The following is a 26,798-nucleotide window of genomic DNA, read 5'->3' on the forward strand; positions in this document are numbered from 1 at the left end:
ATATGCCAGCCCCTAGGAAGTTGCTGAGCTTCATGGTTGTAAGAATAGAAATAGGTTAGCATAAGCATAGCCATCTTAAAGGCCTAGAAGCCATTTTCTGAGTATGTGACTTAGAAAGAAAAACTGGAACTGGGTAAGGCCTTGAAAAACAAGTTAATCATGAGCACCGGGTGGTGGGCAGCTGTGACCCTTGGTCAGCTAACCTTGGTCAGTAAATCTTACATACCAAGCTTATCGTGCAGAACCTCCCTAACCATTGAGGAGTAGTCTTACCCTGCCCTTGCTTAACCCCAGGATATATGTCTTGCAAGAATAATGTATAGTTATAGAAAATTGCTATGAGTTAAGTGCTTTGAAATTGCTATATAAACCCTTGGCTCTGAGTGCTCGGGGTCCTTGTTGAGACCCACTGCATCGGGCTGACTTGGACCCCAACTAGTTGGCTGAATAAAGACTTTGCTTGAATTTACATCTCTATGCCTGTGTATTTTGTTCTTTGGGGAAGCCTCGGAAGCCTGCACCCTAACAATGGTCCAGTGAGCTGGAGGTGAATAACAGCTTCCATCTGAGCTTCAAGCCCTCACACATTAAGTACCACACTGGCCATTTTGTCTGCCCTTCCACGGCTGTTTTAGTCCAATCCCTGTCCCCAGCCAATTGCACAGCCGCTTTTCCCCTAAGTAATTAGTAGATTATTAGTCCCATATTATAAACACATTCTTGCTAAGGTGTCAGTGATTTATATGCTCCTACATGCACTTGCATGTTAATACAGACAATTGGAAAAGAGCAGCAGAGGACTAAAAAGGATGGAGGACAGAGACAGGAGACAAGCATCGTGATTAATTCTCCAAACAAGCTGAGATACAACCAGTGTAACAGGAAGGATTCCATCTTAAGGCTAAGATTCCATTTTAAAAGCCAGGAAGTTAGAAGGTAAGATTCCTAACATATTCTTAGGTAAACAGACAATAACTCAACCTACCTCAAAACAAGGCAAACTGTCTCCACTGAAATGTTCCCAGAGAGAAGCCACTATTCTGGAGAGGAACTGGACCAGTAAATTTCTTGTGTCAAGTTAATTTTGCAGAATTACCTGGAAGACTGATAATAGAGGAGAGGAGACATGGTGTCTCTCACCAGAGATAAGCATCTTGAGACCACATGACAAGTTTATACCTCCAGTCCCCTGAAAAATCCTTAAAAGAGGGAACCCCCAACCTTTGAGCCCTCACTTTTTCTCTCTTTAAGGGCATAACTTTAAGTAAAGCTCTCTCACTGCTCAACTCAACTGTGTTTTGTCTCTCTGCGCTTTTCCAGAGGTAAGTGTCTTTGTTTCATTGCTGTTTCATTTCTAAGTCTTCACTTAGTCTCTGCTTTATTCCTGGTGAGCAGGGAGGGTCGGCTGAGAGCTCAGATTACGGCCTGGGGGGTTCCATTGTTTGGGTGACCGGAGGGAACTGCAGTAACCTCCCTTCTTTGGCAAGTTCTTAGATCCCAATTTCACTCTACCCCGCGCTCTGCGGCTCCCCCAAGTCCTGGGGTGGCAGGGCCCAGCCCCCACGCGGTGCGGATCCAAGGGCTCAGGAGTTGCCAGGTGACGCTGGCATCAGGAGCTGGTGAGGGAGACTGCCCTGTGCCGAGAAGTTCAGCTCCCGCTCCCGCCCTCCGCACTTTCCTGCCCTCAGCTGCCGGCAAGGCCGCTCCCATTCAGTACTACTCTTGCTCTCTTGAGTTCCTTCTGTGCCTACACTCTTCTGACCTGCTCAGAAATTCTTTCTCATTCAGAGTCAAGAACTCTCCCCCGTCCAGGTTGAGATTTCCCCTGGTGCACAGGGAGAGACCACCCAGATGCAGCTGCCCGGCAACAAAATGATGGCCTCTAATCCTAGGATTGTAGACATTGGTCAACTGAGTGAGAGTAGATGTTTCTAGAAGCCCTTGACACTTCGTATTGGATGGAAATTTGGTCTCCACTTATAAGTGGTGGATCCTGAAAAGAGGCCAAGCCTTGTAGAAAAGGCACATGAGGAGGACAGATGAGTCCTCCTCGACTCAGCTGTGAGATCAGCTCTATTCCGCCAAGGCTTGTGGAGGGTGAAGGAGGTGGTTGATGCCTTTGAACAACTGGAGGCTGTCAAGTAGGATTCCTTCTCTTGACAACTTTTCCACTGGAACTGATCCAGGCTGATTATGAAGAGTTTTATGATATAAACCAAGTGGCCCAATGGTGTTGGAAACAAGAGGGTCACATTGTGTTTAGGTCTCTGTACCTTAAGAGGTAGATGAAATTATGGGTGCCAATCTTATTAAGAGTATTATTCACTCTAAAAAAAGATATTTTCATTAGAATTTAGTGCTCCAAAGACCATTTTCTCCTTCTGAGAAAATGGATGCTTCCCCTTTTTTGATACAAAGAGAAATGTACCTTATTAGCTCCCTCTCTTCTTGACTGGTAGGAAGCTCTGTCCCTGGAGCTAAGTTTCACATTTATAAAACAATGTATATAACTCATAGGTTTTTATTTGCATTCTTTTTCTTATGGATGCTCTACTTTTATAGTTTTGTAGCTTACAGAATTTTTATAGTTCATGTTTCTTTATTTATATTCTAATATAATTTTATGTAGTAGCATTGCCAACCACCTTAAGTCATTTGTAAATGCAGAGTGTTAATTTTAAAATTGAGTGACTCCTTAGAAAGGAAAGAAGCCTTTATTGAAGAGCCTAATATGGTTTAGCTCTAGGTTTCGTAAGGACAAGGAACATCCTGGGAACATTCACCCTCAGCAAGCCTGCTGCTGTTCTCCTGTGCAGGCCCCCTTTCCATACCATCTCACCGGGAAGTCTGAGGTTCCTTTGTCTGAGAAGGTAGCAAGTTGATTCTTCAGGCTTGATTGAGAGAGTGGAAAAAGGAAAAATGATACCTACTTTAACCCTCAGCCCACTGGAGTTACCCGCCTCCCCACTCCCTGGAATTATGCATGAAGCCTGCATTCCATCCACTCTATGGGGTGTGACCCTGGGTGTCCAGAGGTTGGTCACGAAAGCCTGACAGAGTGGCATTCTGTAGCAAACCGGTTGAGGACAGAAGCGTTCCGCATTCCCCCCAAGCATTTTTCTTGTGTTTCCCTTTTGTGATTTCAGAAATCTGCCAGTGGCTGCTGGGAGAATCGTTAGGTGTTGAGCTCTGAGTTCCTTCCTCTTACCAAGCCTAATATTGACTTGAAGTGGGAGGGAGGGTTAGCAGAAAAATATTTCTCTTTTCCTTCTTAAAGGGGGTGTGTCCTGGGCTTGTCTGCCTGCAAACACAGCAATGTGCCCTAGGAGTTGCTCGTGAACCTGTACGCATGCCAGTGAACGGCTGGGCTTCGGACGTGAAGGTTGTCTTTGCAGACCGTGCAGGATATAACTGAGCCCCAAGTGCACTGGAGGAAGGGCTCCCTCGGACTGTGAGGTGAAGAGAGAAACACCAGGTAAGCCCGGCAGCTCTGATCTGATTCCTTAGAGTGCTCATTACCAGCCCCCATTCCACCTGTTATTCTGAGATTCTTGTCCCCTCCCTGTGGGGAAAACTCTGATTTTAATATCCCATTTCCTGAAGAAGGTCAAATAAAGGAACACAGAGTGGAAAAAGCAATGGGCAGAGATGACGGAGGCCCCTCTTGGTAACTATGTAAAAGGAGGTGATTTGCTGAGTCTCAGACTGCCGGTTTTTGGACTCAGAGCACACCCTTCTCTCTGTGGATTGTAACACAGTAGCTCCTAGTCTCCAGGTGTGCCTGGGAGACAGATTAACTGGGATAAAGAAGGCTCCAGCAAGGACACTTGTCAAAAACATTCACCTCAGGGCTTCCACCCATTAGTAATATATTAGCCTTAGCAATCTCTTAAAAATACTCTTGAGAGGATTAAGCTTATTTTCCCTCATTTAAGCTTTGATGGAACCAGTATACATCCAGGATTTAACTCGTTCCCTGGACTCTGAAAAATATGCCCCTGATAAGCCAGAGTTGACCCTGATAACCATTTCCTTTGCTCTTTCCTTAAAATAAATATGAAGTGACACACTGTATTTTCTTACTGATAGGCCTTAAAGTTTCATAATTTCTCTTTTCCTTTTCTTTTTCATGAAAAACCCATTTTTGTAAATTTGATATCTTATGTAATCCACCCATGCCAGAGACTAAGTGATGGGAAGTTAGCTGAAGTGGGTGTAGGAAGAAGGTCAAGGTGGGAGAGGCATGGAGACAGGATGAGTTTGGTCATGCTCCATAGTGATATATCTGCTAAACTAACCTGATAATAATAGCCCACACAGCTCTGGAGATTATAGATAGAAGAGAGAATGATAATAATAGAAATGCATTCTATGATTTATGAGAAGATTAGCATAAGCCATTTGTTGCATTCTATTTTTCTATAATAAAAACACTACTTATCATCCAACCATGACCAAAATTAAAAATGATCTTACCAGCAGAGCCACCTAATTCAACCATGAACAAGTAGTATCACCTCGGCAAGTTATTTAGTTTTCTTTGTTTGGGTTACTTAATCCGCAAAATGGTAGCAGTGAAGCACTAAGATTGAAAATGGAATGTATACATGTTGAGTCTTACAAGCTTGACCTGAAAACACTTCTATTTTATGCACAGTCACAAGTGGATGTGAATTGTTGCTGACATGCTTCATAGGTATGTATGTCTTGCTTCTCTAAAAGGGTGGTAAGTTTCTTAAATGTTTTTAAAAGCATGGACAGTGTACCCATTGCAGGGTTGATCCTGCTGTGCTGAGGTAAGGAGAGCACCACGATTTGCTGCTGCATGCCCTTTGGTGTCACTCATTCCACAATTAAAGGATTGCAAATGATCTCCTAGACAAAATAAAGGAATACGTTCATTCAAACTAGGGTATCAGTGACTGATTTTAGCACTTTGGTTGGGAGCAAGTGCCAGTTGGAAGAAGCAAGACGATACTGGGTATGCAAGGGCACTAGCAAAGCAGGGATGTGTCAAGGGGTGAACAACTCACAAAGTAGAGGAGTGGCATTCCCCAGGACAATGCCACTGAATTCACAATTTTGCTTAAGGCCACTCCTCAGGAAACCATGTTCTACGCAATCAAAACATACATTTTTGCAGCTTTCAAAAGATTCTGCCTGTCTTTTCCTTCCTTCCTTCCTTCCTTCCTTCCTTCCTTCCTTCCTTCCTTCCTTCCTTCCTTCCTTCCTTCCTTCCTTCCTCCCTTTCTTCCTTCTTCTCTCTCTCTCCCTCCCTCTCTCTCTCTTTCCTTCCTTCGTCCCTCCCTCCCTCTTTTCCTTCCTTCTTTCCTTTCCTTCATTTATTAAAATATCATTGATATACAATATTATGATGCTTCAAATACACAACATAGTGGTTCAACATTCACCCATAGTATCAAGTCCTCATCCCTTCCAGTGTGGTCATTGTCTATCAATGTATAAGATGTTATAGAGTCATTAACTGTATTCTCTGTGCTGTACTATCATCCCCGTGACCAAGCTATAGTGTGATAGCAAATTATTGTGCCCTTTAATCCCCTTCTCCCTCCCTGCCAACCTTCCCCAACCCCTTCCCTTTGGTAACCATGAGTCCCTTCTCTGTGTCTGTGAGTCTGCTGCTATTTTGTTCTTTCTGTTGCTTTGCTGTTATACTCCACAAATAAGTGAAATCATTTGGTATTTGTCTTCTCTGCCTGGCTTATGTCATTGAGCATAATGCCCTCTAGATCCATCCATGTAGTAGAAAATGGGAGGATATCTTTTCTTTTTATGGCTGAATAATATTACATTGTGTGTATGTACCACATCTTTATCTATTCATCTATTGATGGACATTTTGGTTGCTTCCATATCTTATTTGCCTGTTCCTTTTCTAAAGTTCTTTGGCAGGGAATACCTATAGCTCTCCAAAAGAGGAAATCCTATTCCCAAATATATCATGGATTTCTCCTAGATTTTGTTTGAGCAGAGAAGTGCTCACAGGAAGTCAAGGTCTCCACAGTTCTGGACTGGATAGATACATGATCTTAAATAGCTGGGAAAATAATCTAGAAACTTGGAGTGATAAGGCAAAGGTTGAGAGCATCATGGTCTGAAATGTACTAAGAGGCTGAGCTGGTCCCAGCCTTGACAAATTCCACAAGTGTAGTAGACAAAACCAGTGGAGGGGGAGGCCCTCTTACCACACTCCCTCACCAGCAACCCATAGCAACCTCACAGATGCTCCTGTTCAATGGCAGATGAAAACCTGGGCTCTGAGATGTTGAGAATGAAAATCAATAAGATAAGTGTGAAAGTGCCTTGGCCTTTCATAGAGTTATAGTAAATTCTCCATGTGCAGTCAGTTGAATAAATAAAACGGAAAGAGGTGAATAGAAATGAGGTATGTAGTTCTCAAACTGAAAAAATATAGTTAAATCTTGTGGATGAGGGTTATCAGGTGCTCACAGTGCTTTAGATCCTTAGTGCAAATGTAGGTTTTTAATCTCCAGGGCCCATAAACCTGGGTGCAAACTCTAGTTTTAGTGTTGTTCTTTCTTTTTTAAATCAAGTCATTTAAATAAAGACTTTAAATAGTCTTCAAGATAATTTCCTTATCATTTGCATCTTTCTCATAAGGCAGAAGAAAACAATCTGGTCATAAGAGTGTCTACTGTTGAGGGATAAGCAACCATTGACTATACATATGTGGTGTTAGGACAGCTTGTCACAATGGAACAGAATCACACCTACAAAATTTTGGGTAAACAGACTCTGTATTAAGCAGATTATATTTTCCATGAAAGTATTCCATGCTTGTGTTTTACTTAGGCTAATTTCGTGTGAAGACTTCCCTATTTTTGATCTCTCAGGGAAACAGACTATTTCTATTAAGAATTTAATGATGTATTTTTTGAACATTTAGCATTCTTCTATGTTGTTGACCATGATACCACTTAGGCAAGTGATTAGTAAAAGAAAAGACACAGATAGCAGTAGAATAGAAACATACCTGTCAGAATTTTATGATATGACATGTTCTTTCAAATTGATTAAAAAATTATTAATGTGGTCTTGATAAGGAATGGTTTATTCAAGGAATCTAGTTAAAGTAATTGGTTATGCATCTGGAGGAAAATGAGTAAACCGCTATTTCATGCCCAAACCTAAAATAACTCTAGAAGGATTGAAAATTTAAATGTATTTTTTTTAAAAAAAGGAAGTGTTAGAAGAAAATATAAGAGAATATTTTTACAATCCTTTTATTGAAAAAAAAAATTCCTAGCATGACCCCAAGTTTAAAATCTACACTGAAAAAGATTTACAGATGCAATTTCATGAACATTTTGAACTTTTGTGCAGAACAAGACACATAGAAAGTTAAAAGATCAAAGACAAATGATGGGCAAATATTGATAACACAAGAGACAGATCAAGAGCTAATATCAATGCTATTCTAAGATCTCCTAAGAACTTTTTCTTAAGAAAAACTTTAGAACAATGACTTAGACCAGAAAAATACACATAGTACAAAAGGCTAATAAACATCTGAAAAGATGCTTAATCAAAACATGAAAATTAAAACAATTTGATAATAATTTTACCTATCAGTTTGGCAAACATTAAAAAGATGTTGGTGACAGTGTGATGAAACAGGCATTTCTACACTTTACCAGGAAGTGTAAGCAGGAACAAATTCGGAGGGCAATTTGGGCATGCCTACCTATCAAAGCTCTAAGTGTATGAACCTTGGAAGCAGCCCTGTCACTCTAACCTAGGAAAATTCCAGTTTGCCTGGAATTAAGGATGCCCAAAAAGCTTAAGAGAAGGAATGCTCATGGGCAAATCGTAGGAGTCCAAATAATGAATGTGCCGTGATAAAAAGTTTGTTCTTCGTCTGTGCATAAGTGGAGCCTGGAAGATTCTGAGTATAGACTGACATTATATCTGCAGGATAGGAGGAATGCCAGGAAACCAGCTCTATTTCTAAAAGAAACATTGGGAGAATATGAAAAATTTGCTTTTCCTCATTAGGAACTTTTGATGAAAATTCTGTTAATATGCCCTGGGAAAGAAAGAATGAATATTTTGGGGGTAGATTTGAAACAGTTAAGGTTTATTTATCAGTATAAGCATTGAAAAGTCAGATACTTGTTTTATTTAAACTGAAAAAGAGTTTGTAACATCTTTAATCTGACTGTTCACATATGAGACACCACAAAGCCTGCCCTGTAGGGTTTTTTTCAGTAGGTCTAAGGAATTGTGTTTCATCCTCAACCAGCTGAGCATCCTTAGACACCAATGACAGTCATATTTGTTAGGAGGATAGCTTTGAGACATACATTCTTCTTTTTCCTGAACAAAGAGAGCTTATTTGCATGGAACTCAGATGGAGAATAAATTAACCATTATGACTTTATTAAAATCATGCCCTCAGCAACAAAACAAACTGGCTTAGAGTCCAAGGGAAGTATTAGATTCTTTGGGGAAAGAAATGTAGGGAAATAGTTGATACATTATTTTGGTTTAGACTTTAGGTCTATCCTTCTCATTTTCCACAGGTGTGAAATGGAAGTATTTCCCATTTAACTTGCAAGATTGCCAAAATAAGGGAATCAAAACATATATGAAAGAATTTTGTAGCTTAGAAAGAATTATTCTTATTTTTTCTTATTATGTAATTGCACCCTCCCTCGAGTGCTGTTCAGGAACTTTTTCAAGCAGTCTAAGAGGAAGCTCAAAATTGTTTGGTTTTACCCATTCTAAGTAAGCAATGTTGAGTGGGGAAGATGGGAAATAAGCCTATCCTGGGATTCCAGGAAGGCTGGGTCCCCACTGCTAAGCTGAAGGCTTGACTGGAAGAAAGAGCTTGGCACCTTCTCTAGAATGTCATTAATCATCCTTTAAGGGCTTAGTGGTAGCTTTTGCTCTACTGAATCATGAGTGACAGGAGAAAATATTCAGTTATAGGGGTTGGAATAGAGCCAGCCTGTAGGCTGGTAGTCTGGCTCTTTATAAAGGAACTGAGCAGGACTTGTCATCTGTGAGAATGAACTCTACTAGGACACCCGAAGAAGTATTGGGCGATAAGCTAAGAACAACAAATCATCCTGTTTCCTCTAAAATACAAAGTGCAGAATAAATGGATTCAAACAATCAGAATCCAACAAAGGGAGAGGGGAGCACACAGCTGTGCTAGGCTGACAGCACCAGACACGGGAGACATACCCTTGAGCGGAAGCTCCAGTGAGTGACAAACAACAACCTGACTTGTAAAAACTGCATTTCAGTTTTTGGATGGCAGAGAATCAGATGAGGGGGCTGGGTCACACATTGGACTCTAAAGGGAGAGCCATTCAGTGATACATCAGAGTTTAAATAAGGGGCCTTTGTTATAAAACAAAGAGACTCCTGCAACCCAGTTGCTTTCAAAAGTGGGTCTAGAACCCTGCTTTTGGAGTTTGTCTTAATGGGTAGAGCTGCAGGGCATGAACGCCCTAGGGGCCTGCCTGTGTGTGAACAGCCAGTGCCTGGCACAGTGCGGTGGGAGCCTCTTAACAGCCCGTGGCTGAGCAAACCGAGACTTAGCTGACTGGGCAGGCATCCCAGGGAACACACGAATGACCGAGCTAAGTAACTCCTTTCGTCTCTTCCAGCCTTATAATTCTAGAGTTCTTACAAATCACACCTCTACTCAGCCCATGGACTTAATTTTTAGTAGGTTCTCAGCCCATCCCAAAAGATGCTCAAGAATGATAATAACCAGTTTGAAGAGAAAACTGGAATAAAGCTTAGAAAAATTTTCAGTCTTTCCAGGCTTACTACTTGATGACTGACAGACATTAATGAAAAGAACAATTAAATAAGCAATATATAAATAGAAATGGGCCTATAGTAATAGAATCTGAATGTGAAGGGATTCGAGCTCACCTTATTTTATTGCTTATTTTATAGGGGAGGAAATGAACTAAAGTGAGTTTTTTTTTAACTTTCACAAGTTTTAACAGATTAGAGACAAAGCTGGGGTTAGGGTCTAATTAATCTAGGTTTCTTTCTACTCTATTGATACAGCATAAACATGCTAAAACATGCTAAAATATAAAATAAGTGTTTAAAGTTGTACTGCATACACATATTTATACAGACATTCACTGAGATTTTAAAAGACTTTATGGTCTTTCCAGAAGTCTGTGTAGCTCATAAAATTTACCAAACCTCCAGACATTTTTCCAGACAGGTAATACGCAGTTATCTTTTCTGTTCCCCACCTCTTCTCTCTCTACCTGCCTACTTAAAGGAACACAAACAAACTCTTCGCAAAGGCAGGTGGCCTGAGGGGTCCTATACAAAGATAGATTCCAATGGAAGGGTTACCCAAAACTTATAAAATAAGAGGTAAAAAAAAGACGGTTTTACAGGTCTTCTGCTTATAAAACAATCAGTTCCATTTAAGTCATGATTTATTTTAGATCCTGGCTGGAGATCTGCTCTTTCCCTGTGTATGTGGGTATGTTATGTGTGTAATGCACATGTGCACATATGAGTCCAAGATAGAAGGGAGACAATTCTACCGGGAGTAATTCTATTTATAGGGGAAGTGACATAATCCCATAAATACTGATGCCAGGAAAGCAACCCCAGGGTACAACTGTGCCTAAGATTAGACTGTTGCTAAAAATGTTGGAAAGTGTAGGTGTGAACAGTTCCAACTAAGCACCGCTGCTGATAAGGAGCTGCTGTTGGTATAAAGAAATGATATCTGGAGTCCATAAATATGTAACTTGGAAGAACAGGGAGACAACGGACAGCCACCTCCAGAGGTGTAACAGCAAATTCTAATGATTGTTCTCTGCACACCGAAGGATAGGGATTATCAGGAATGAATTCCTTTGAATGAATTCAAGGAAGTGAGGGGGTCCTACCATGGCGTAGCCTTCCCACGGGTGTCAGGGCCAGCACAGCTGCAGGCCAGCCATCGCTGGCCCCCAGCTGTCGCAGCCAAGGTGTGACGTAAGCCTGCATGCTCTGACAACAACAGTGGCGAGGGCACACAGATCCTGAGAATTTTTTAATAATCAGGACCCTTTCAGCTTGGAAAGGAAGAGCTGAAAATACCAAGGGGTTTGCCTCTAGTAAAGGCAAACACACACACACACACAAAGTAATTCTTGACTACACTGCTGGGGGCTCTCCTTGGAGTCATATAATTCAGTTACTGTAAAAGTGCCCTTTTATTTCCTTGAGGCTGGGATCCCTTGGTTTACACAGTAGTGGCCATTCACCCAGAAGCACCTTTTATTTGGTAAGTTAACTTGACTCAGAATTAAGGTCAAATTCTGACACAATCCAATGAGTAACTGCAAAAACTATAAAAAACAAGAGAGCCACAATCGAGGCTTACCACTGGCCAGGCATTGTTCTCAGTATTTTATAGGCAATATCACATTAAATTCTCCCAAGAATCTCTGAATTAGATACTATTGTAGATGAGCAGAGTGAGGAATGGAAAGGCTGAGAAGATATCAAAGGACATGAGTTGATAAATGTCAAGGCTGGGACCTGAATCCAAGGCTGTTTAGCTACAGAGCCTGTTTTGACGCAGGCACCTCTTAGACACCATTTTCCTGCCTTTGATTAGTTGTCAATTATAAGATGCCCAGTTAAATATGAATTTCAGGGAAACAACAAATAATTCTGGACAATGACCAGTGTCCTAAATATTGTGGGGTACCTACTTAACATTAAAAAAATTATTCGTTACTTATCTGAAATTCAATCTTCCTATCCCAGAGGGAGCTCTAGGCACCAAGAAAGCAAAGAAAAAATTTTGATTAGTTTGAACTTTGGCTCTAAACCCCAAAGTAGAATTCAAATCACAGGAACAGCCTTGGTGTAGAATGCTTTTTCCTAGCCCAGCACCAGTCCTGAGGATTGGTGCCCAGACCTGCCTACAGGTCAGCGTCTCTTGGGTGCCTTTAATAATGCATGTGGCTGGGCCTGCCTGTCTAAGACTGAGTAGGCTTAGGGTGGGATGGGGCACCTGTACTTCCTAATGAGCTCCTAAATGTTTTCTTTCCTCCTCCTCCTCCTTTTCCTCTTCCATTTTTGTAGTCCAGCCATTCATGACTGCGCTGCAGAGCAGTGACTGGGAATCGCTGGTGTGAAGCCCTGACTGTAAGTCACACTTTATTATTTCTCGCAGGCCCAAGGAGGCAGCTCCGAGTGCATCCTGCAGCGTGGGAGGGAGAGGGAATAAAGAGGCTGAGCATATAAGAGAGAGAGTGTCCTCAGTGCCCAGAGCTGTTGCCCAGGCCTTCTGGAGCCAGTGTGCAGCCTCAGGCCCAGAGTCCATATGGGAAAAGGAAGATTGTTCAGAGAGAGAAAGAGATATAGAGAGAGTCATATGAAGCCCAGGCCTCCCGTTTGGAAGCTGGCCCTGGCACAGGAGAGCGCGTGGATCACCCCCACATGTGTCTGGAGTGTGGATCACCCCCACATGTGTCTATAGACACTATCGTCTGAAAGCCCCAGCACTGTGGATCATGGACCAAATAGTACCCAGGAACTCACGTATAAAACATCTTTTCTGGAAGTGTAGAAAAAGTGGAAAAGGGGCAGGAATGAGCTTATGTTCCTGCTGTAATGTTGCTGTAGTCCAAGGAGGTACTGGGAAATCAATCTAGGAGGGTGTGATTGACCAGGCCCCAAAGAAAGAAATATATTTTATTATATGTGTGTGTATGTGTGTGTATTATAAAATATGCACACAAGTTTAATTGCAATTAAAATTAAACTTACAAAAAAAAAGAAAGAGAAAGGAAGGGAGGGAGGAAGGTAAAAGAAAATGGAATAGAAAATATCCAAGGGCGTATCTCGGAGAAAGAAGTTCTGTTTCACAAAGCTGTTCTGTTATTTAACAATTCGATCATTTATACACACACACTCATATATTTTATAATACACACACATAATAAAATATATTTCTTTTTATGGGACCTGTTCAAAAATGTTTGAAAAACACTGCTCTAGAGACAAATCTCCATCACTTTTGGAAGCAGAAAGCACAGGCCAGAGGGAACAGGGCTCAGAGAAGATGAGTGTTTGGAGGAAAGATCTAGAAGGATGATGTGGAACCTAGGCTGCTGCCCAAAGAAAGTTAAAACAAAAGATTTAGGGGGAGTCTTGGCAACAGGAAGGTGGAGGTGTGAGAGGGCTGGCCACCCGAGGGGAGAAAGTAAATATGAAAGTTGTCTCTGCCTCACTGCCTGTTTTTCATGCTTCCCTAGAAAGCCCTAGAAAGGGTCTCCGCTGATACATAGACCACGTCTGTGGTGATGATTACTCTTTTTCTAACGCCTTTTCCCTTTTCTTGTAGATCAGAGGGCAACGTGTGGGGCAGACCTCAGGGATGGCAGGGTTTGCATGAAGGTTAAAGGACACCCAGAAAACAACGTAAGGACTGGAAGGGAGGGCCCAGCCCCGTGGCTTCTGTACTGCTCTTCAAGGGCACTGACTCAGATGGTGCGTTACTGAGTTTGCGAATCTCAGTCTTTCATCTTTTCCAGTGGATGTGAAAGAAGCATTGAGAGGCTGTAAGGAAATATTCCTTCATCTTCTTTCCATGCTGCCCAATAAAACCTCTTTTAAAAATTGTGGTAAAAGAATCCACATAATATAAAACATACCATCTTAACCATTTTTAAGTGTGCAAGTTCAGTAGTATTAAGTATATTCACGTTGTTGTATAACTGATTTCTAGAACTTTCTCATCTGGCAAAAACTGAAACTCAGACCCATTAAAAAAACACTCCCATTTCCAAGGCCTGGCAATAATGATTTTCCTTTCTATCAGTTTGACATCTTCAGATACTTCATGCAAGTGGAATATACAGTATTTGTCTTTTTGTAACTGGCTATTTTGCTTAACATAATGTCCTCAAGGTTCATCCATGTTGTGTTCCTTCTTTGTAAAGCCTGAATAATATTGATGAATATATAATATATTAATAATACATACAATATACAAATATATAATATATAAAATTATAAATAAATATGTAAAAATAATAGAAAGTATAATGAATGATATAATAATAATGCCTAATAAAACTTTTGGCGATGATGAAACTATTCTGTGACTATACTGCCTAACTAGTAGCCACATGTGACTATTGAGCACTTGAAACATGACTAGTGGGGCTGAGAAATTGACTTTTTAATTTCACTTATTGCATTTAAAATTAAAATTTAGCTTGCCCCATGTGCCTAGCAACTCCTACATTGGATAGAACAATTCTAATTTGTTGTGATTTTTTTCATTGACACCAAATATCCTGGGTGTAATTTATTAATTTTGTGATCAGAGCTATGTGCTGCATTTTAATTATTCTGGGCTAACTATAAACTTGAGGACAATTTGTTGCTAATTATATCAACTCTAGAGCCAGAAATTTGTTGGTTCATTATTAGTTTTATGCTTACATACTCAGATTCTATCCTTATATTAATGGATCTAAGGGTCCTTGGTTATTTTAATGCTTGTTTTTCCTGAGATGAAAGGAAATCTCAGTGAAATAGAAAAGACTGGATGTTAAGTGCATCTGGTTGCAAAGTTAAGCAAGTCATGATTTAAAAATAGCCTGTGTTTAGTCAAATTCGATCATTTAGATGAGACTTCTCCAGCAATTTTCTAGTAAGTTTGCAAAAACAGAAATTTACTATTTCGGATATAAAATGAAAGTAGTGGTGTCTCAGGATACCTACGTGAAGTGGAAAAATCACTCAGGGCTTCTGAATGGCTTAGAGAGGTCCTACCACAGTGTGCATTTTAAAATTTTGGCTTGCACCGTACTTGTTTTTGTGCCTCAGCCTTGCATGGTACACCACTCGTCTGGCCACAGACTGTGAACCCAGCTATTGATGTTCAGTCCAGGGAAAGGAGCGGAAAGTGCGGAAGATGAGAGTTGGAATGTTCTGGCTCCTCTCCTTCACAGTCATCGAGGGCCAAGCGGACTTCCCAGGGGTGAGCTGGGGAGGTTCTCTTCCTCCTCTCTACCACCTGTCTCCTCTCTCTTGGTACTTTTAGAACACATCACCCGCTAGGCGACTGAAACTACATAATTTAGTAGACTTGGCTCTTGTCTCAACTACATAATTTAGTAGAGGTCCTGGCTCTTGTCTCAACATTAGTAACACTAGCTGTGTGTTCTCAGATGAGTCATTTCATCTCTTAGAGTGTAGATGACCTACCTTCAAAATGAGGAGGTGGGACTGAACTACCCTGGACATCTCTCGTAGGCCGCCTGTTCACTCCTGCGGCCTCTTTGGTGGAGAGAAAGCGCGCAGATTGGCATTAGTCCTTGGACTCTGTCTTCCCCATTGATACTCACTTTCTTGATACTTTCATCTGGAATCATGGTTTTAATGTTGTCTATGTGCCGTTGACTACCAAATTCGTATCTCTACCTCAGGCCCTTCCCCTGGACCCCACACTTGTACATCTATGACCTGCTTGGTACCTCCAGTTTGGTGCTCAACAGGCTCCTCAAACCAGTGTGCCCAAAATTAAATTTTTGATTTTTTCCTCACCAACTTTCCCCTCCTTCCCTGTCTGAGCAAGCGGTATCACCATCGCCCCAGCTGCTTAGGCACGAGACTTATTTTCATGCGGGACTCTTCTCATAATCTGTATCAAAACCATGGTATCTTTTCTTTTTTGTTGGCTTTATCTTTAAAATATGTCCAGAATGCAAACACTTCTTACCACCTCCATGGCTGCTACCCTGATCCGCACTTTCATTGCTCACCTATCTGGCTTTAGTAACTCCTGCAATGCTCTCATGGTTTCTGGGCTTGTCTATTCTAACTTGGCTGCAGGAGTCAGCCTTCTAAAAGGTAAAGCAGATCACATCTTTCCTCTGTTCAGAATTCTCCAGCGGTTTCCCGTCTCACTCAAGTCAAAGCTAAGCCCTTGGTATAGCCTGTAAATACCTGCACAGCCTGCCTCCCTGGAGGTACTCTGATCCCGCTTCCTGCCCCTCTCCCCTCACCCACCCCACATGGCTACTCTGGCCTCCTCCGTCTGCCTTCACATGCCAGGCACATTCTTATCCCAGGGCCGTTGCCTGTGCTGTTCCCTATGCCTAGAATGTTCATCTCCAGGGAGCCTCACTTCCTCACCCGCCTCAGGTTTGCGCTCAAAACGTGCCTCAGTGAGGCCTTCTCCTGCCGCCTTCCCACCCCACTGGCTTGGGATTTTAGATCCATGATTTCAATTTATCTGGAAAATCTAACAGGGCCTTATGAAGTACAACATTATGAAGCCTCACCATATTATTCTTTTTTCCTTTTTAACAGAGAAATGATAGCGTCAAAACAAAAAGAGAATTCGCTGTGGATAAGAGAAGACATCTCGGTGAGAGTCTATTAGATAGGGTGGTGGGGTGAATGCTGGTGCCAAGAGATCAGGGTTCAAACCCCCAGTGGGCTTCTGACTGGTTTTATGATCTTTGGCACATTATTAAACACCCTAGTCTGTAAAATGAGCATAATATTAGTCCCTCCTAGTAAAACATTTGTGAGGATTAAACCATATAATAAAGGCATTGTGTCCTGCACTACACCTGGCAAGTGGCTGCTCTGTAAGTCATCCTTACCCTTCTTATTTTGATCCTAACAATGTAATTAACAGGCACAGCCCTCAGTCTAGAAATGTGTTGTGTTCTGAAAGTTAATTTGTGGGTCTGATGTCTCAAGCACTGCATGTATTTCCTCAAGGAAGTGGTAGTGCACACAGATGGCTGTTAGGTTCCTGGGTCAGCCCATAAAAGCCTTTCTCCAGTGCACTGAATCTGCCATGCAACAATGTGCTAAGAGAGCCACAGAGCTTACCACCATGCAAAGCTACAATTCTCCAGGAAAATGAGATAAAAATTCAAGTTGGAATGCCATCACATTTTCCCTGACAATAAAAATACAGGTAGTATTTATTGAGCTGTTACTATGTGCCAAACACTGTTTTAGTGCATTAGATGAATTAAATCCTCACACTGACCCTCTGAGTTAGGTACAGTGGTCATGTTTGTTTCACAGGTAATGAAATTAAAGCACAAAGCTAGGGGGCAGGAGGCATGATTCAAACACAGTCAGTGTGGTTCCAGAACCAGTGCCATTAACACCTAACAGTGTGACCCAAGTCAGCCTTTCCACTATTCCCCACTTCTTACCAGCTTGGGCAGGCAATGTGAATCCCCATAGCCCCTACCACCTGGTGTGACTCCCAAGGCCTGGGGCAGGGTTCCAGCCTACAAAGAGATGGGTCCGAGGCTCTGGGGGGGTGAGCTGGTAGGACTATAGGAGATGGGAATCTCTCATAAGTGTTCTGGGATGGGTCTTAGCCTCAGCCACCTTCCAGTTACTTGGTCGCCTTCTAAGAAGTCTAGGGATTGATCCAGCTGCTTTTCTTCTCTATAAATCTCCCTTTTAACACTGCCACAGGGCCCCTAAGAAATGAGATGATCTCAAAGAAGCTCCCCATCTCATCTGTCCCCTCAAAAACCATTGGGGTGTCTTGAGAAGTCTAAGAGATTTCTAAGAGATTTCACTTCTGATGGCAATGAAATGAGACCCAGGATTAAGAGGATGTTCACCTTCTGTCTCTTTTTATCTAAATTCTTTGACATTCTTAATCTGGGATCCATAGATACATTTCAAAGGATCTTGAAACATCATGAAATTTCATACTAAATTTCATCTGATTGAGTCTAAATGAATTCTGAATGGGAGAAAAATCATAGGACTCATCTTCTTTCCCAGCCAAAAACACTTAATAGCCTCTCCCTTGGGGAACAAAGAATGCTGCCCAAAGATGATAAGATGAGGTACATAAGAGCTCAAGTCAAATTTTTTTTTGTTTTGCATTTTCATTTCATATAAATACTCAAACTAGCCTAATTAATGGAACATTTTTACAGAATGAAGGGCTCTTTGCAAAGAAAATTGTGAAATTGGGGGTTTTATATTGGAGATACTTTCTAATCAGTGTCTGGGTGATCTAAAGTCAGTAACAAGCAGTGCAGACCTGTCCATGACCTCCAGGTTGAATCTGACAATTGCTTTATGTTGACTCTCTTGGCAATGTCTCCAACCCAGAGTGAAAAAGCCCCCAGACAGGAGGCTTTTGTCTTCCTCTCTTTAGGCCCTGTCCTGGAATATGAGCTGCTGCTTCAGGTGCCCTATAGAGATCCCAAGGAGAAAAGAAAATTGAAGAATTTTCTGAAGCTTTTGAAGCCTCCATCATTAGGGTCATATGGGCCAATGAAGATTATCGGAGTGAAGGCCACCACGTGTAAGTCTGCCCTCTGGAGACTGGGAGTGGAAATGGGGAAGGCAGGTGTATCAGTTGGGATAGGTCAGGTTATGCCGGGGAAACGATCATCCCCACAATATCTGTGACCTAAAAGAATAGCATTTCTTCTTCATGCCTGTGTCCATTGCAGGTTGGTGGAGGGGCTGTGTTTGTGTGGTCGCTTGGTGACCTAGGCTAAGGAATCAGACACTGTCTCAAATGTGCCCATTTCAAGCTGAAGAGACATGAAGCCCTAGAGAGTTTCTCATTGGCGATTGAATTCTCTAACTCAGAAGTGATGCACATTAATTCTGCTCATGATTTGTTGGCCACAGCAGGTTCCATGGCTCCAGCCAACCTCAGGGGCCCAGGTTACACAAACTTATTATATGTCTGGAAGACAGCAAGAAGTATTTGGCAAGTAGCACTAATGGCTGCAATAGTGGGGTTCAGAGAAGTTAAATGATTGGTCTTGAGCAATGATTCTCAAAGTGTGACACCCAGATTAGCAGCAGCAGGATCAGAGAACTTGAATAAATGCAAATGCTCAGGCCCATCCTAGATGTGCTGAATCAGAAACTTTGGGAGGAGAACTTCCAGGTGGCTCTGACACACGATAAGGTTTGAGCACCGTTTGCTGTGCTCTATTGTGCATATTTTTATGAAATGTCTAATGACTTCACCCCATTTTTTGTCTGTTAAGAAAGAATGGCTTTTGATGGGATTTTTAGATTAGTCAGAAGGGAATGTGCATTTAGGATTGGCTTATGGACTTTTTCATCACGACTTCCCCCCTCCCATAGAAAAGCTTTCTATTTTTACCATCTTGCTTCCAGTACCACCTGGGAGTGGTGCTAGGTGGATAGGGGGAGCCATGAGATAGTGGATAAATACCCTTTAGAACTCTCCAGAAAACTCCCAGATTGACACTCCCTCCTCTGCTTCTCTTTTCCATCCCAAGGGATATCCACAGGGCGTACGTCCTTTTGGGTGCTTATCTCAGCCATGAGATTTTTATGTTTCCTAGGTTTCTGGTACCAGCCTCAGAATCCAGTGCATTGGACATTTCCTTAGTTGAAACTTATTGCTATTCTGGTTTCATCTTTCTAGCTTCTGGTAGGAAATCCTTGATTCAGATTCTCAGTCAGAGCCAGGGATGAGAACTTGGCCATCATCAATTTATTAACCAGGCCCCATGGGACCAACTCTGGTCTTCTGTGCAGATTGTGGTAACCAGAATGGAATCTTGCAGTGTGCCTGTGAAGATGGCTACACCTGGTTTCCTCCCTCATGCCTTGATCCCCAGAAATGCTACCTTCATGAAGATGGATCACTCCAGTACTGTAACTGTCACCTCAGCAACCTCACCCAGAGCATCAGCTTCTGTGAGAGAACAAGTAAGCTCATCAGGGGAGTAGGAGGAGAGCTCCCACCCAACACAGCGGGGACTCTAGCTGTTTGCCCGTGTGTTACTCTTTGTCTCCAGGAGCACAGCTAGTGTTTGTGGGAAGATTGACAGATGGTAACAGTATACCCTGCTAGTTTTTTTAAAAAAATAAGCATTTTGTATTACTTATTTTATGCATAAATAATTTGATACATATTAGTTATTATTCATGTTCAATGAGTTATTATAGGGCAGACAATTACCTTGACAATTATAGACAATATATCTTAGCTGGGAGCAGCAAGAGCAGTACAGAAAATAAAAAATGCAACAAATACACATAATGAGGTGTTAGCCAAAGTAAAAGCTAAAAGTTTAGTGGAAACTGAGGGAGCTCTGTGATGCTCGGTAGATGATGAAATGAACCAAATGATGTGGGCTGGTGGGTTTGGAGGTCCTTAAGAAACTCCTCAGAGACGCCTCCAGTTACGGTAAAGCTCTGGGTTTGGTAGAGCTGAGCAGAATAGGGAGTGAGTGAAATAGCCCTGCTTCCCAGGTATCTCTGTCTCCCCTCCCTGGGACCATAGCCACTCAGGCTAACATGACACATAAGCATCACCACTGTATCCAGTTCTGGGGAAAATTCTGGGAGGATGCTGTGAGGTATTTTCTCTGGCTATTTATGAAGTAGCAGACTAGCTGGGGAGGCCAGGCTGTAATACAAGGAAGAAGACAATATAATTTCTTCCACAAATTTTGGTGGAAACCTAACTTTTCAAAGGTGGTCCATGTCTGATTCATCTCCAAGAAAAAAAAAGTTGGGTCTGCCAGGGATTGCACTCATAAGGGCCTTCCCAAAGCACAGCAGGGACATAGATCATTGAGATAGGCTCACAAATACATGTGTAGATACAAGAAGTCTTAGGGAGTATGGATAATGTACTGTAGGAATTAGAGGAGGGAGAGACTTTGCATCTGGAGATCAGGAAGGTCTTGCAGAAGTACATTGGACTCAGCCGTGAATGAAGGATAAATGGGATTTGTCCATACGAAGATGGGGAAAGATCTGTCCCAACACAGAAAAGTGCCAGCAATGGGCAAGCAAGGGGTATGCTGGAGCTGCTGGCAAGTAGCATTTAAAAAAATTTTTTTCATAGGGACAATGTTTAAGTGCAATGCCTAGATGGAGATATATTTCAGTGTTAAGGGACTGCCTTTTTTAACCACACTTGGGTATCCACATATTTTCCTACTTATAAGCCTGCCTTGATTACCAACACTTTCCCATTATGTTCCAAATCCACACCTAAAAACTATGGTTTCATATATGCTTCCCATATTATTTTAGGTGAACATTTGTTATTAAAGGGAACTGAAATCTTGCTCTGGAAAAGCTGGGCTCCAGATTGCACCTCTGTAATTCTATGCTATGTTAAAATGAATTGAGTACTTTTATATCTATAAACTTGTTTTCATTTCCCATAGAAGTTTGGGGCACTTTTGAAATTCATGAAAGGTTTACTGAAGACCTTTTGAATTCATCTTCTGCTATATACTCCAGTTACACCATTGGAATTGAAGTTCAAGTAAGCACTTTCTATTTATTACATAAGAAATTATTGGCTAAACGTAAGTTCAAATGATTTCAACTCAACATGTTTATTGAATACATGTTCTTTATTATTCATGTTCAATGAGTTATTACAGAGCAGCTAATCACACTGCCCACGTTTGACATGCTTTAAACATTTTCTTTCTAGGGAACTTTAGCAGCTGACTTTTCTCCATTTCTCTTACAATCAATTTTGCTCACTTATGTATGAGTAATACTGTACCCAGGCTTCTTGATTATTTGCTGTTTTTATTTATTCAAAGAAAATTTTCATGATTTAAGCCCAACTGTCAGCATTTGGGATTTGTTTCATAAAGAAACCTCTGCTATTAGAGACTAAAGAGAGTTACTGAGTAATTCAGAACTTCATAATGAAGTCACATAAAAACTAAAAAGGTTCTGCATCCGTGGATGTTTTGCTGCCCTTGTCCAGCTTGGATTAATACTTAGTCCATAGGCACACACCTGATCATCTACATTTGCCCTCTTACAGCACTAAACTATGTTTTCTACCTTTATCTTGCATCTACCTACCACTTCAGCATTTTATTAAAAATAAAAATAATAACAATAATAAAGGGAGAAATGTGGGATCCACATATAAATCAAGTATAAAAATCAAATGAATATTCATATTTGACCTGATTGTTTATAGTTCATAATGCATGATCAAAACCGAAAGTTTCTGTGATGAATGCCCTTGTACTGTTCACCATGTAAGAATTTATTCACTATGTAAGAATTCGTTCACCATGTAAGAACTTGTTCGTTATGCTTCAGAAGATTGGAGACTGACACGAATTAGGCTTGAGATGGGTTAATGATTGTGCATTGAGCATTGACCCCCCCTATACAGAATTTTATTGTTGTTAACAACCGTTTGATCAATAAATATGAGAGATGCCCTCTCAAAAAAAAACTAAAAAGGTGTACCTCTGCCTAAGGTGTTCAGGTGTGGTTCTAACTGGAGACACGTGCAAATACTCTACAGGTAGATTCAGTTTAATTATGTATGAAAATTAATGGCTTATTTTTGAAAAGGAGAAAATAGATTTGGAGTAAATTTATTATATTATCTGGCACCAAATTCATCCTCTATTCTAAGCAACTGGTTCTTCACTCTTTATTAGCAACCTCAAAAATAAATTATGTGAATGTGTGTGTGTGTGTGTGTGTGTGTGTGTGTGCATGTATCCACTCTGGACTGGCATTTTAACTGTATTTGTATAACATGCAACTGTATCTCTTTCCTTTGCTCAGTGCTTCCATTGGTATATTGTTTGTGTCCATTGTTTGTTCAAATATTTTTCCTGTGAGGACAAAGATCAACATATTGCCCTTTGTTCTCTTTGTAAGCTTAAAGAAGCATACAAAAGAATCCAAGGTTTTGAGTCAGTTCGGGTCACCCAATTTCGGTAAGTAACAACGCAACCTTAGAAGGGCATCCCCAGATTTGTGCACCAGTCCTGCAGAATGCCTAGTGCTGTTCCCAAGTGACCTTGATAGAGAACAGGGCAGAAGTGGTCTTTCTAGTAAGATTCTTACTAAAGCTGGACAAAGTCTGTGATGTTTTTTAAAGTCAGAAGAGAAAAGTCAATACTCATTTAAATGAGTTTAGGAACTTAAATATTGAATGGCATTCTCTAAGCTATGGATCAGAGACCAGAAATGCAAACCCACAGTAGTAGGGCAGAACTCAGAAGGAAGCAGATCACGGAGTGCATGAATGGGAAGGGGTGAGGGGTGGAGATGAGGATTGTGGGTTGTGGAAAGATGGATTTTTCCTTTCCATAACCACAGGGTGGGTATTGTATAACTGGCAGCCAGGAGGGGAGCCTTGGGTAAAATATTATTTTTTGTGTGTGGATATCATGTATGCCCCATAGTTCAAAATCCAGTAATCGTTGTCTACAGCAAATACAGAGGTATTTAGTAAATTATCCTTTTGTTTATACTTTAATTCTAAAAGTTATGTGGTCAGTTAGCCATGTATGAATTGAAAACCAACTATTAATAGTCTGCTGGACAGAGGAAGTGACTTAGAGGACAGGGAGCTTGACTTATATTTTTTAGTTAAAGAACAGCTACAGGGAATTTTCAACAGCGTTTTCTGTAAATAAACTGTCCTGGATATTATCCTTTATGTCATCTCATGACCTTATATAATGGCCCAAGTGTATAATTTTCTTTAAAATTCAATGCTAGGAAAAACACTGCTGCTTTTTCTTATATCAAGGTCTATATAATTAATTGTATTTCCCTTTTTGACTTTGCTGTCTTTGAACTCATAGACAAAATTGAAACTCAGTAACAATAATTTTTGTAGTCAATATTCATGCTTTTCTTTCCCTGGCTTCTGGTTGTCCATTTATATTTCTATTGTATATTTACTGCATATGTCTTAAAAGTTGTCTCCAATAATTCATAGGCAAAATAACAAAGTAGTCATATGTCTATAAAATACAAATATTTATGATTTACTCTTTATATGTATGACTTAAAGTAAATCTTAATCTGTGTCTCACTTTACTTACCCGTTAAATGGGACTGTTAACACTGTGGAAATTAACTTAATCTCATTTAATCATTTGAAATAATAGGCAGGAAAATACTCTGTAAACAGTATAGAAGGGCCTTTTCAATGCAAAGACCTTTTGACCATCACTACATAAAAAAGTATTTGGATTTTTTTAATTCACTGTGAATGGTAATTCAATATAATGTTTAAGAATTTGAGATTTGGAGTATCAGAGGTTCTAATCCATCACTTAATAATTAATAATTACCTGACCCAACTTCTCTTTGGGATTCCAGCTTCCTTATTTACAAAATGGAGATAATACAGTGTTATTTCAGTGATATACAATGGAGTATACAGTGTACTGTGTACAAGCTCTAAGGTACTATATGACCTGGTTCCTGTGTACTGCAGGATTAGCTTAACTGACACATGTGAGCTCACTTCCTTTCATGACTTCAAACACCATGTATATGCCGATGGTTTCTACATTTATTACTCGTGTTTGATCTCATTCTTGAACTCCACACCCAAATATCCAACTGCCTATTAACATCTCCACTTGATGGTCTGGTAAGCATTGACGTCAAATGTGAACATGTCCCAACCCAGGTCTTCCCACTCTCCTCTTATGTCTTACCCGTTTCAGTCCCAGAGATGCTATTCTTCCAGTTGCATAGACTCACACTATGAAGTCATCCTATGTCTTAAACTTTTATTGAAGTATAATTTACATACAGTGATTGTGCAAACCTTAAGTATACAGCTTAATAAGCTTTGCAAATGCTTGTATAAGCCATCTCCTACCGAGACAGAACATTTCCATCACTACGGAAGTTCCCTCGTACTCATTTTTAGCTGATTTCCATGTCCTTCCCTACTCCCCTACCAGAAATAACCACTGGTCTTATTTCTATCACGATAGATTAGTTTTGCCTTTTCTAGAACATTATGTAAATGCAATCATCCAACAAGTGTTTTTTTGATGTCTGGCTTCTTTCACTCAGTGTAATGTCTTTGAGATCCATTTTTGTTTTCCTAAGCATCAGTGGCTCCTTCCTTTTTATTGCCCTGTAGTATTCCATTGAATGAGTGTACTGCGATTTGTTTCTCCATTTCTTACAGTCATACTGGTTTCTTTTTCCCATACCTAAAATGTGTGCCATTAACAATTCCTATGGTTTAGTCTTCAAATACAACCTGAATCAGACCACTTCTCTCCATGTGCCCTGCCACCCAACTAGTTCAAGCCACCAACACCTCTTTCCTAATTAGTCCTCCTGCTTACCTACAAGCCTCCCTCAGTCTATTGCTCGCACAGCATCCAGACAAATCTGATGGTGTTACCAACTTTTAATAAAGAGTAAAACCTTTTAATAAAAAATAAAATTCAAGCTCTAAGGTACTATATGACCTGGTTCCTGTGTACTTCAGTAATGCCATCTCCTACCCATCTCTCTCTTGTTCATTGAACTTTAGTTTTACCAATACTCATTTAGTCTTCTAACTTAAATTGCTTCTATTCAACTCTTAATTTGTTCTTGCCTGGGATAGTTAAAATGCACTTTGAAATCTTTATTCATTGAAAAGCAACTCCAGTTCTTGACTTGACAGCTAGTCTTTACCTCTGTCAAACTCATAGGCATTTTCCTGCCTCAGGACCTTCATACATGCTCCACCAATGTTCTTTGCATTGCTGGCCTTTTCTCCTCATCCTTCAGGGCTAAGCTTCAAATACCTTCCACACAGAGAAGCCTTTCCCAACCAGTCTTACGTAAAGTGGACCTCATCTCTACCTGTGATTCTTATCACTATACGTAAACACACACACACACACACACACACACACACACACACACAATTATATAATTACTCATGTATGGTGGTGACTTTTTCTTCTTTGCTTTGCCTTCCCCACTAGAATGTAACCTACCAGCTCCTTGGAGACAGGGATCGAATCTGTTTGATTCATTCCTATGGACTCAATGCCCTGCACACACAGAGTGAAGCCCTGAGTGACTGAATGAGTGAATTCCATTTTTCTTTCCACATAGTCATTACAGAGATGGAAGCATCCTGGCTGGGTATGAAGTTGTTTGTTCCAGGGGCCTATCTGAGCTGCTGGCAGCCATTGAACATGTGTCTCAGAAGGCTAAGGCAGGCCTTCACAGGCTATTTCCACTTAAAGACGACTCTTTCAGAGTGTTCGGAAAAGGTAATACTAGATTCCCTTCCTCTGCTTAGGTTAAGGGAGTCCTTTCTTTAGGAGCTCATATGTGTCTTCAGGAAATAGATTGGAGATGTTTCTGACACAGAATCGTTCAGTAGAAACAGACTGGTGTTCTGCCCCACCATAGTGAAACTCAGTTCCAGGTGGCTATTTCAGATCCTTGCTAATCGGTGACCTCATCTCCACCTCTTAGTGTAAATGTATTGGAAGACTGATTTCACAGCAGTCTGTGACAGAAATGACTCAACAACACTTTACTGGTATACATGTTCAACGTGCCCCAGGGCTGACAGTATTCCTGAACCATAATCTCAAGAATCAAGGAATGAATGCATGCATTCAGTGCATCCATGTCTTTAACACACACACAGACACACAAACACACACAGACCTAGACACAACACTTCTTCACATTCAATCTTAAACCTCTTGCACCAAAATTTGTGCCACTTTAGCAACATGTATTCAATAAATGTTTACTAAATGCCCAAAGTTCTAAGCACTTAGAATGTAGCAGTGGGGAAACCAAAAGCATTAGTTCTTGTGGATCTTCTTTTCAAGGTTACCATCTTCCAGTTCCAACTGCAATAAAAATGTGTTACTAAGGGCCAACTGCAAGAGTGACTAGTGGCTTGTCACCATGTGAGAGGCTTTTAAAGGGGCACAAAGTAGGACATGTCACCCCCAAATAGCAACTGCCTA

The 26,798-nt window shown here is 40.9% G+C and overlaps 1 protein-coding gene across 4 annotated transcripts in view; it reads left to right on the forward strand.

Moving 5' to 3' along the window:
• ADGRF1 (adhesion G protein-coupled receptor F1) overlaps positions 1–26,798 on the forward strand; it is a 57,671-nt gene that overhangs the window by 8,583 nt on the left and 22,290 nt on the right. For 2 of the 4 annotated variants that reach the window (XM_037013745.2, XM_037013746.2), the window contains exons 3-14: positions 776–936; positions 3,278–3,475; positions 4,658–4,696; positions 12,115–12,177; positions 13,379–13,455; positions 14,872–15,025; positions 16,360–16,417; positions 18,200–18,349; positions 19,573–19,746; positions 21,222–21,322; positions 22,705–22,763; positions 25,921–26,081. In XM_037013745.2, the coding sequence (XP_036869640.2) occupies positions 14,960–15,025; positions 16,360–16,417; positions 18,200–18,349; positions 19,573–19,746; positions 21,222–21,322; positions 22,705–22,763; positions 25,921–26,081 (769 nt within the window). In that variant the 5' untranslated portion in view covers positions 776–936; positions 3,278–3,475; positions 4,658–4,696; ... (1 more) ...; positions 13,379–13,455; positions 14,872–14,959. Of the gene's footprint in view, positions 1–775; positions 937–3,277; positions 3,476–4,657; positions 4,697–12,114; positions 12,178–13,378; positions 13,456–14,871; positions 15,026–16,359; positions 16,418–18,163; positions 18,350–19,572; positions 19,747–21,221; positions 21,323–22,704; positions 22,764–25,920; positions 26,082–26,798 lie in introns of all 4 variants that reach the window. The other 2 variants (XM_037013743.2, XM_037013744.2) reach the window with 1 other exon arrangement.

The sequence above is a fragment of the Manis javanica genome, chromosome 16 (assembly GCF_040802235.1).
Source record: "Manis javanica isolate MJ-LG chromosome 16, MJ_LKY, whole genome shotgun sequence".
NCBI lineage: Eukaryota > Metazoa > Chordata > Mammalia > Pholidota > Manidae > Manis > Manis javanica.